We start from the raw sequence: 12,715 nt of genomic DNA, 5'->3' as shown, positions 1-12,715 counted from the left end.
ATTAGCAGTTAGAGGTAACATTTTCATATCACAAACTTCAATAAAAAGATGTCAAGGCTGTTTGATACCACATTAAACTGCATTTCCACCTTATTGAGACATAGAACAAGCACTACAGAGAAAATATGCCTTTATCTTCTCTTATTATTGTTATTATTATTTGTATAACCACACAGAATATATGAGAACAGAACTAATAAACTAGAGTTAATGACTTTTCATGTAAGTCTCATATGCCAATTGAGCTGTGAGGAGATCAACAACAGCAGAACCAACTGATTTAAACACAGTAATTTCTTCAGCAGTTGTTCTCCCATTCTTTTCTCCCTTGATCAATTCCAACAAGTCCCCAACAATCTCATCCTTTGTAATTACCCCTCTCTCAAATGCACCCACAAGCTCCCCTGCCTCTACCAAAGCAGCTTCATTATCAACAAACACTTTCCCCCTCTTCAAAGCTTCATCATCACACTCCCTCATAGAATGCTTAAACGATCCAACCAAATCCAAATGTGCCCCTTCTTTAAGCTTCTTCCCCTTCACCAATGGCGTCTCCGAATTCGTAGCACAACTCACAATATCTCCCAACCCCACAACCTCCTCAAGAGACCCATTACTCTCAAAACTCACCCCTTCAAAACCACCTTCACTTTGCAAATTCTCGATCACCCTTTTCGCCTTATCAGCAGTTCTATTCCACACTATCACTTTCTTCAAATTTGGCCTCACTGTCAGATGTGCCTTGATCAAATGCGGAGCTAAAGTACCTGCACCGATCATCAAAAGGGTCTCGGAATCTTGTCGTGATAAGAATTTTGAAGCTAAAGCGGAGGTGCAAGCAGTTCGATAGACGGTGAGCTCAGTGGCATCCATAGTGGATAAAGTTTGTCCTGTAATGGAATTGAAAAGAACATAACTGGCATGAACCCCAGGTAAATTTTGGGTTGAGTTATTGGGATGGTAAGTGACTAGCTTGACTCCGATATAGGGAAGTGAAGAGGAACAAGACCAAGAAGGCATGAGGAGGAGAGAGGTAGAAGGGCTTGTTTGGTGGGCATGGCGAAGTGGGGATTCAATGGTGGAAGTGAAGGTGGGGAGGGAAGATTGGAGGTGGTCGACGAGGGATTTGTGGGTGAAAAGGGTGTGGAGTGTGGCGGTGGAGATGAAGATTGGTGGTGTTGCCATGGTGGATTGGGGATTTTCTTCTTCTTCTATGGCGGAAAAAATGGAATTGGTGGACTTTGTAGGACGGATTTGCAGGAGAAATGGGCAATTACACAAATGGCTTAGTTTAGGCCACTATTTATATTATATATACTTAATATAAGAAAAGACATCAGAAATTCCAGGAAAATTTTGCATACTGTAAATCACGCTAGGCAAATTCAATGCGATAAATTCGATGAAGAAAGGATTAGGCGGGTATATCCTCTGGCATCCTTTTGGAATACCACATCTGCGCCAATTTAACCAATTGTGAAAGGATTAGATGAGATTCAATTTTTGGTTTCTTTTATGACACACGAATGTTATATTTAAATTTATGAGAGATAATTTGATCCATTGGATGACCTATTCTAAGTTATTAGGCCACGAAAATGATCTATTTCAAAAGTATAACATATCTATTTTTCAATTCCACCTTCATAAATTCCAAATGAGCTACTATTTTCTTTTCTATTTTATAACTAAAACACAATTTATCTTCAACTTCGATTTCACAAATTCTAAATAAAATAAAAAATATTTGAAAAGTATGGCTAAGGTCCTACTTGAAGTAGGATCTTGACGAAGAAACCAAAAGTAGGAACTTGACTTTATTATAGTAGACTTGGGAAATTACATGGTAAGTATCTCAGCAAAATAACCCAAATTTATAAAATCAATAAATAATTTATCATTTTGTGTCTATTTTGCCATTGTTATTAAATATTACTATTCATTTTCAATGTTTATATAATTTATATTTAATAAGGGTAAAACTACTCCTATTGTTTACGGCTTCTTAATCTCTATATCAAATTAATGTAATAAACAATTATTATTGGACAGATGAAGTATTTATAATAAAAGGAAGGTGGAATGGGCTGTGGACCCTTATACTTGTATCAGTTTGTATTTTGAACCCTTCTACTTACACGTTTGTCATCTGGACCCTTAAACTCAATAAAATACAATTTAACAAACCCCTATGACCGTTGACCAGGCTTATGTGGCAGAAAGATGTCTGAGTTGGCAAAAATGTGTAACTACACGCCTATTAAGGCGAGTGAGGAGCATTTTTACTTAAAAAATATTTAAAATTATTTTTAAAAAAAATATTTTAAACCATTAATTAAAAAACTCCTTCTTCTTCCCCCATTACACCTCATTTTCAGCCATATTCATCCCTTGCCCAACCCTTTTTTTCTTTTTTTCCACAATCTATTTTTCAGCTAGATCTAGTGTGTTGGCTTAGGTTGTTGGTTTTGTGAGGTTGAAGAAGGAAAGGAAAATGGTCGTGACGTGTGGCGGAGATGAAGGCAGGTAAGGGAAGGAATATGAGTGGTTTCGCTGACAACAATGGCGACGGCGGCGATGGTTTGGGCCATGAAACAATGGGAAGGGGAGAAACTATAATGGGTAGATTTCGACGAGTTTCACGGCATAGGTTGGTGTGAAATTGTATTTGTAACCAATTTGGGGTGTGAGGATTACGAAAAGTTTGACCAGATCTGGTTGTGCGGTGGCCAGATCTGGTTTTGCAATGGTTTAGGTTGTTGTTACTGTGGAGGTTGGAGGAGGAAAGAAAAATAGTGATGGTGTGCGGCGGAGATGAAGATGGGTGAGGGAGAAAGTATATGTGATTTCGTCGGCAAAAATAGCGACGCCGCCGGCGATAGCTTTCTTTTGGTCGTGAAATAGGGAGAATTAGAAATGCCAATAATAAATTAAAATGTTATTAATTTACATTTTATTAAATAATTTTGGTTAATAATTTTAAAAAATAGTTATGAAATAATTATGATGTGGCATTAATATATCTGATGTGGATATGACATGCCAATTATATAAAGGAGAGTGAGCTACACACATGGTTGGAGGGGCTTAAAAGTCTCATTTTAATTGAGTTTAAGGGTCCAGATGACAAAGGTGTAAGTAGAAGGATTCAGAATACAAACTGATACAAGTATAAGGGTTCACCAGACCATTCCGCCTAAAAGGAATTATCATATTAATCCAAGCAAAACAATTGTTAAACAAAAGCAATAAATTGAGCATCCTAACTTATTGCTTTTGGCATAAAAGTTACTCTAAATTTTACCAAACAATCCAAAATAAAATAAAATAATGACAGCTGTTAAACCTATCCAAACGGATTCTTAATTATTTTATCAAGTTTGTTCCGGCAATTGTGGTCACTTTGATATCCACTTAGATCTCTTCCTTAATTAAACTATAGGAAATTAATAAGTGTCATATGAGTCAACATGGTGTTTAGAGATCCTTAGATACCAATCATTCACAATAATCTTATTTAAATTAGATACGCTATCATTAAAATTCTTAATCTCTTTCACAACTTCGATTTGGTATCTTCTTATGAAATATGCCTCCCTAACTCATAATTTAATTGTAAGAAAATCATCAAACTAGTTTTTCTAAACAAAAATTTATTTGGCTTTCACTAAATATCCTAGAATATCAATTTGATTTCTTAAAAAAAAATACTATGAAAATTGACCTGAACTCATCCAAACAGATTCTAATATCATTTTTCCACTACAAACATTTTAAACTTTAATAAAAAATAATATGAATAGCTTTTTCTTTTTTTCTTTTTATGCTTTGATAGTGAAACTGCGTATACTTCGCGACATTATTAAATGACATAATACATAAATATGTTTTTTTAACTTGGCTTCAGTTGACATCTATGTCCTCTAACTTTGTATGTGTATGAGTAGATACTTAAACTTGTATAAAATTGAACAAATAGACACACGCGTTGTATGTGGGATAATACACGTATGATGTCATGCATGTAGGACACAAAATCGCCACGTATTGTCACCACATAAAACAAATGTGTTTATTTATTTAATCTTTTACAAGTTTAAATGTCTACATGTGCATATTCAAAATTAAGGATCATAATTGACCGTTGAAGTCAAGTTAAAGGTCACTTTGATAATAGTAACGGAACGATACTCCACTAGCTAGCAAGTAGCACCAGTATATGCCACACTAAACCATAAGCAAGTTTGGCAGGAATAAATGACATCGAATTTGATATTACTAACATGTTTGTTGTCATTATGAGTTGAATGTGCAATGCTTAGGAATTACTCTTCATAAGCCTATGCTCAATTGTAGACTGATGCTCACCCTACAAATATTTCTGTCTTTCGATGTCTCAAGCAACTTCCTGGAAGTGGTGGCTTTATTTAATTATGACATGTTTTTTTTAACATGCATTTGCCTTTTTGTGGAAAATTTTTATCATGGTAGAGGCCCAATCAACAGAAAGTGTGTGAGGCTCCATTCATATTTTGCCAAACACATATGTAGACCCTTAAACTTGTCCCTAAATTTAATTTTGACACTTCAACTTAACCTTGTTCCATTTTAACCCTTCAACTTCAATTTTTATGTTCCATTTTGGCACTTCTAAGTGATGTGGCAGAGAGTGTGCATCACACATTCTCTAAGAGAGTGAAAGACAAAAAAAAAAGTATTTTTTTAAAAAATAATAAAAGATTACCCTTCAACTCTATTTCTTTTATGTACCATTTAACACAAAATACTAAATTTATGATTTCTTTATTTCTATATATGTTATTCAACTGCAATTTTGCATTTTAAAAAATCAAAGATCATTCGTTAATTATTGTAAAAAATTAAAACTGACGGATTATCATTTTTTTTTATAAAAGAAGTAATAATTTCTTTTTAAGAGTTTTCCTATATTTTTGCGTGAAAAATAACCGATGAAAGTGCATCGATTTTCTTTCTTAAAAAATCAATGACAACCCAACGAAGTCTATCGAGTTTCAACATTTTTTTGTAGTGTTATTAATTAGCAATGAACATGAGTTTTTTTTACTCGTATTTAGTTGAATGAAAAATTAGAAAGCTGATATTTGAGTTAGTCCAAGTAGACTAGATATGAAAAAAAAATATGTGATGTTATTTAAATTAACTAATTGTTTTAAAAAAAAAAACCAACACACTTTCACCGATTATTTTTTCACACAATAATGTACAGAAACTCTACAAAAAATATATTTAAAAAAAAAAACGATGTTCATCCATTATTTTTTAACACAATAATGGCATGTGAAGTACACACATCCTACTTTGTTGATTCTTTGGAAAGAAGTGTCAAAATGGAACATAAAAATTGGAGTTGAAGGGTTAAAATGGAACAAGATTGAATTGGAGTGCCAAAATGAAATTTATGAACAAATTTAAGGGTCTGCATATGTATTTGACCTTTATTTTTTGACACATAGAGTGGACAAGTGGGCCATGTATGTATTTTTCTACTTTAAAGCAAGAACTTTCTACAACTAACAAGAGAGAGAAAATATATTTACACTTAAATTGAGTTGAACAAATATAAAAAATGCAAGAAAAACTATGTGTGTTTGCTACTTTTTTTTAATCATTATTAATTTTATATTAATTTGTGGGATTATACCGGATATATTATTGTTGTTGTAGTTGTATGTTAGTTTGACAAATTTATTTTGATGTGATATTTTTTTTGTGTATTCTTGTTGTGTTTTTTTTTTTTTAAAAAAAGCATTCTTTCATAATTATTGTAATTTTAAAATGTAGTCATTTTATTTTAATTGTTACGATCTGAAATGTCGATTGTTACCTTATTTTTAAATTAGAACTTTTGAAGGAAAGTAAAAAAAAAAGTTAATTATATTATTATTGTGGGGCTGATTGCTTAAAACAAAGTATCACTACTCAAAGAAATAGTTTTTAAAAAGTATCGTTATCCTAATAACATTTTTTTAGTTCAATTTGTGTAAAATTTCAGTTGATGTAGAATGTACGATTTATCATCATTACAATTTGATCATTAAATTTTTTAATAAAATAATATTTAAAATATTCTCTCGAGTACATTTTGTTTATTTTAATTTTTAAAAAATATTGTATGATTATTGTTAAATTTGTGAAATAATAATTTATTTTAATTAAAAATGGCTAGATATGAAAAGAGAATCAAGATCTGAAAAACTAATTTTTTATTTCTTTTCAACATCAACGAGGATGTCAACTTTTTTCAAACATCAACGAAAACGATAATTTTTTATTAGAAAAAATACACATTTAGTTTGAACATCAAAATATGTAATTTTTATTTTTAATAAAATTAACAAGACCATGATTTGATTTAAGAAACAACGTTATAAAGAAAATTCAAAAAAGTTATTTGATTAAATGAGCATTCAACAAGTATAAAATATGAAGCGTACGGTCATTTGTTATTATATTTTTATAATTATTCAGTGAATTGTATTATATCTGATAAGATATATATTAATTATAAATATTATTTTACTTTTTGTTATTTTAGTTTAGGTTTAAAGTTTTACTTTTTAAAAATTATTTCTTTGAGTAGTGATACTTTGTTTTAAACGATCATCCCCACAATAATAATATAATTAACTTTTTTTTACTTTCCTTCAAAAGTTCTAATTTAAGAATAAGCTAACAATCAATATTTCAGATCGTAACAATTAAAATAAAATGACTACATTTTAAAATCACAATAATTATGAAAGATTTTTTTTTTTTAAAAAAAAACACAACATGAATACACAAATAAATTATCATATCAAAATAAATTTGTCAAACTAACATACAACTACAACAACAACAATATATCCAGTATAATCCCACAAATTAATATAATATTAATTATGATTAAAAAAAAGTAGCAAACACACATAGTTTTTCTTGCATTTTTTATATTTGTTCAACTCAATTTATGTGTAAATATATTTTCTCTCTCTTGTTAGTTGTAGAAAGTTCTTGCTTTAAAGTAGAAAAGTACATAAATGGCCCACTTAGCTTGTCCATGTGTCAAAAAATAAATGGAGCCTCAGACACCTTTTGTTGGTTGGGCGGGCCTCTACCATGATAAATTTTTTCCTATTTGTGTACTGCTGCATTAATTTTATACTCCATTGACAAAAGAAAGTTGCTCAGATGGTAAGTACCTTTCACTTCCAACCTTAAGGTTGTGAGTTCAAGTTATCAAGGGAGCAAAGGTGGGAGCTTCTGGAGGAAGTAATTAGTATTTAAATCAAGAATCTATGTTTCGCGTCTCACTTCCAACCTTAAAGTTGTGAGTTTGAGTTATCAAGGGAGCAAAGGTGAGAACTTCTGGAGGAAGTAGTTAGTATTTGAATCAAGAATCTATGTTTCGCGTCTCACTTCCAACCTTAAAGTTGTGAGTTCAAGTTATAAAGGGAGCAAAGGTGGGAGCTTCTAGAGGAAGTAGTTAGTACGTATTTGAATCAAGAATCTATGTTTCGCGTCTCACTTCCAACTTTAAAGGAGTTCGAGTTATCAAGGGAGCAAAGGTGGGAGCTTTTGGAGGAAGTAGTTAGTATTTGAATCAAGAATCTATGTTTCACGTTCCTTTTTTACACGCTTATTAGAAAAAGAGAAAAGTGATGAATATATAATCTTGAACTTGGCGTGAATTACTAGTTTCGTCCTCAAACTATTGACAGCTCTAAAAGCATTTTTTTACTTGATCAATTAAATTTAAATACACATGACCATAGCAAGTGGTGTCAAATTCTTGTGAGAGTGTAGTGCTCTTAATAAATAGACGAGATAAGTATTGAAAATGCCCATGAACTTGACAAGAATTACTAGTTTCGTCCCCGAACTATTGACAGTTTTAAAAATACTGTTGAACTATAGGAAAAATCTAAAAACACTTTTCATCCACCTATTTGCTAAAAATATTCCACCACTCACCTTTTTCGCTCATTTTTATACCCTTGAAACAAATTACAATTGTATTTTTATTTGGAAAAATCACTCCACATACACATTTAAGAGATAATATTACGGATTTTAATTCTACTTTTAAAAAATTCTTGCTTATAACAGTTTAATTACCGGTTATAACATATTACTATTTATTTATAAATCAATTAGATTTTACTTTAGTAAATAATTAATATTTTATATCATTATTAGATTATTTAAATAAAGAATACATCATAATTATCTCTTACACAATTATAGGGATTTACATTGATTCTTGTTACTTTTTTACAGTTACACGCCAAATTACATTGATTCATCTTCCTTTTTTACATTGTCATTATCTCTTACACCATTTCAGGAATAACATTAATATTAGAGAATCAATTGTCATTATCTCTTACACCATTTTATAGATTTTTTTTTCCAGTCTTCACACGGCAACCCCCCACCCACACCCTCACTTTTCTCTTTTATCCATACACAAACCCCACACCCCCACCCTCACGTTTGTCTTTTATAGAGAACTATTTTTTTCTTTCTCACCATATTCAACGTTCGTCTTCTTCATTCAAAAAGAAAATCAGCAAACTCTTCCACATGTATATGATTCAATGATGGGAGGAGATCCACACACGAACAATGTGGAGAAAGCAGTTAATAAACTTGCCACTTTCTAATTCAGATTCGGATTCGAATTCGTAAGTAAGATAAAAAAGCAAAAAACAACAAATATCGAAATTGGTAAGTCTTCAAAATCATCAAGAAGAAGAGCAACAACGAAGGAGAACTCAGAAATTCCAATATCCAAAAAAGGCAAAAAAAAAATGGTTAGGGTAAGTATTATATCTAATTTATTTTCAAATTATTCAAATTAGTGGTTTTAAAAAATATATATTATATTATGCATATTGTTGGTACGAAACTTGTATTGGTGTGAAACTTGTACGAAATGTGAATAGTTTTGATATGAATCTGACTTTAATATATGATTTATGAATATGGCATGAAATGTGATTTAATATTGGTATGCAATTGGTATGAAATGTGTTTTGACGGTATGAAATTTGTTTGATATCAGTAGCCCAATTAGGTGATTTTAGTGCAGTTTGTTAAATTAATCTTTTTTGTATGAATTATGACTAATATTGCTATGAAATTGATATTTTTTTTCTAATAGGAAGGTTTATTTTTCAATTTCTCCACTAATGTATTTCAATTTTTAACATTAGTATGAAATTGGTATAAATTGATATTAAATGTTGTTTTGAAAATTATTTTGATTGTAGTTGGATAAATTTATGAAAGTAGTTTGTTAAATGCCACAGTGCACATGAATCTGATATGATGTTTCAATAATATTGGTGTGAATTTTTTTTCAAATCTGGTATGATGTATTACTAAAATTTATGTATATGAATGTGGAATGAAACATGAATAATATGTGGAATGAAAAGTTAACTCAATTTATTTCTTAAAAATATTTTTCTTTCAAAAAATTTTCCAGTGATTGTGGTTTGTACACATGTCTATTTGCTGAATACATCAATAATGGAGTTTTTGATATGCATTATGTTGATATCGATGCAAAGTACCATCGTCAAAGGTATCCATAATCATATGACATTATGGAAAAACAAAGAACAATGATGGCGCGATCAGTGAGAGTGGAGTAACTTGAACTGTTGCTAGAAAATTTGGTGGACATCGCATAGCAAAAGAGCATGCTCCAAATACCAGCAATTATCCTACACCAAGACCACAAAGATCTAATTTGAGATAGTTGATTGCAACTTAGACTTTTTAGAATTACAAGTTTTTTTAAACTTTTGGACTATATTTTTGTGTTTGATACAGTTTAAGTATTTGATGATATATAATATCCACTGTTTTCTTCTAGTCAGATACCAACTACATATGAATTACAGATTAGGTATTATAATTTCAGGATACTAGTTATATACAGACAACATACCAATTGGATACCCCATTCAAAAGATAAATTACACATTGAATATAATAATTTTCGGGATAACATTTATATACAAACTGCATACCAATTGAATTCAACTTTTAGAGTTCATGAACTAATAGTGTCTAACAAAACGAACACCAATTTAGAGTTCATGAACTAACTTTGTCTTATAATTAGTATCCAAACTGTATACTTTTGGCATCCAAATTCATACATGATTTCTACTTCATATTCTAACACAAGAAATAAAAAAAATAAAAAAAATGAATGAAGTTGGTATCCAACATGTATAAATACCTTGAAGAAATAATTATGCCAATGTAAAATAGTGATCATTGTATTTTGCAACAACCTCAATTACATCTTGTTTTATATTATCAATGAAGTTGGTATACAATCTGTATAAATACTGGAAGAAATGAATTTGACAATTTAAAACAACGATCATTAAATTTTGCACCAACATCAATTACATCTTGTTTTATTTTGTTTAGAGTAGGACACCAGTTAGATACAAAATTAATACTCATGCTAAATTACATTAAATAATATCAGTGGCTATTCAGTTGCATACCAAATGCATATCATAATTACCTTATATAATGTTCACTAATATGAACAATACCTTATATATTAAACTGACATGAATTTGATTTCAGCAATATGCAATTGGTATGATTACTAAATGAATCTTGTATAAACTATGAACTATTAAACACTTAGCTAGAATGCATTTGATATCAATTCTATATATATTTAATATGCATTGTCAATAAATATTATTGGAAAACAATGAATACATTATCAAAATCAAAACAAAATATGACTCTAAAAGACAAAATAAAATAATTTTTTTGTATAGTTTAGACAAATAAACTATCATTGTTTTGGCGCAGGATAATTTGAACATGTCTTCTTGTTGTGACCCACTTGACGACATCATTGTGTTGGCGCATGATATTTCCCTGTTTCATTACGAAATCACAGTCAGTTTTACATAACACAAAAATAAAAAACATGTGTTGTATTTATATTCAAATTTCATACCAACCTAATATAAATTTCATACAAATCATCATACTTCTTATTCATATTTTTCACACAATAGTGAATAATTATTCATACCAATATCATTTCAAATACACTACCAAATTCATTCCAACCTACACATTTTATTTATATTTAGTAGAAAAAAATAGTATCCTATATTATAATTTTAAACTGCATACCGAATCCATCTCATTATTATTATCAAATTGACTAAAAAAATATCAGTTTCATAACAATGTTACAACACATTTCATACATTTTTTTTGTCACAAATTTAATAACTTTACAACGCTAATACTATTAATGTTCCATACACTTATGCTCAAATCATTCAGATATTAATCCAATATCGCACAAATCCATGGTATAAACAGTATACAAAATAACCAAAAAAATAAATAACAAACACAACCGTACCAACATTAACTCCAGTTTCACAATAATAATTACGTATTATGAACAAAATAATGTTCATACAAAAAACATCACAACTTAAATCTAGTATACATAAACAAAATAAAAAATTGTCATTTACAGTTTCATTGTCCTTTTTTTTTACGTTTCAGTAATATACAAATACAAACAATAAATCGTAAAGAATACTAACCAGATTGATGCCATCTACCACCATGTTTAATTAATATAGATAAGAAGTTGTTCATTATAACAAAATAAAGATTATTCAACAAAAAAATTTTGGATCTACTCGTGAGTGACGCCAAATTCTGAAGAAAAGAATTGAAGAGAGAGAAACGTTTGAACAAAATGAATAAAATCTGATTTTTTAATTAATGTTAACAAATTTGAGTGACTGCACAAGTGGTGGAGCATGTGGTTTAATTCGATATAGCAAAATAAATATTCCTAATTTGTTTGAATCTCCTAAATTTATGCCAATTAACAATTATCATCAATGAATTCAAAATTAATTAATACACCTTTATCCGTTTTTTATCTTCTTCTTTTTTTCAAATTCGATTTTTTATCCTTTTTTATCTTTTTATTTTTTTTCAAAACTGAGTTTTTACAATTACTTAAAAAAAAAAAAATTTATAATAAAATATTACAAGCTGAAATTTTTTATTATTATAATTTGAAAGTTTTATTCTACTGCTATAACTTGAAAATATTAGTTTAATAAATATCATTTATAAAATTTTCACTTTTATTTTTATTTTTAAAGTATTATTTAGTACTTGTCCGATTCTTATTGAGTGAACTAAAAACTTCAGACCCGTTTAGCCATAGATTTTCCAAGTAATATTTGGGCAAAAATTTAGTAAATAGTGTTTGTCCATACAATTTGCCATTATTTGGCAAATATCCCAAATTTCTAAACACTAATTTATTCTAGTATTTGTGCCAAATCTCATTATTTGGGATCTTTTAAAAATTTAAATTTTACAGCAAACTTTTATCTTTTACTAAAACTCCCTTTATAGTAGTTGTTTGCGTTGTATTACATAATTTTTTATATGAACACCAAAGTAGTGGTGAAATATTCAGTGAATATGACAGTGACGATATGGTTGTTGATGAAAATGATGAACAATCGACCCATGATAACAAAGTCATGTGATTTGTCTACTTCACGATGTATGGAATGATTCTTGTTGCACGCACTCCAAACTACCACATTGCTCCAGTGTCATGGACACTACTTGTTATTTGTTACAACGAAGA

General features: G+C 29.7%; 1 protein-coding gene across 1 annotated transcript; it reads right to left on the bottom strand.

Moving 5' to 3' along the window:
* Nucleotides 1–67: 67 nt before the first annotated feature.
* On the bottom strand, nt 68–1,280 carry LOC125834442 (protein SAR DEFICIENT 4). Its single transcript, XM_049513597.1, has one exon. It carries the CDS (start codon nt 1,183–1,185, stop codon nt 208–210), a length of 978 nt encoding a protein of 325 aa, XP_049369554.1. The 5' UTR covers nt 1,186–1,280; the 3' UTR covers nt 68–207.
* Between the last annotated feature and the right edge of the window lie 11,435 nt (nt 1,281–12,715).

This window comes from Solanum verrucosum, unplaced genomic scaffold, assembly GCF_900185275.1.
Source record: "Solanum verrucosum unplaced genomic scaffold, falcon-dt-bn FXZP01000279.1, whole genome shotgun sequence".
In the NCBI taxonomy this organism is placed as follows: Eukaryota; Viridiplantae; Streptophyta; class Magnoliopsida; order Solanales; family Solanaceae; genus Solanum; species Solanum verrucosum.
Note: the sequence above shows the minus strand (reverse complement) of the source record. Positions and strands in the feature narration are given on the sequence as shown.

What these genes read in the sequence shown, in the direction of transcription:
- LOC125834442 (XM_049513597.1), bottom strand. Translation starts at nt 1,185, where the DNA reads ATGGCAACACCACCAATCTTCATCTCCACCGCCACACTCCACACCCTT.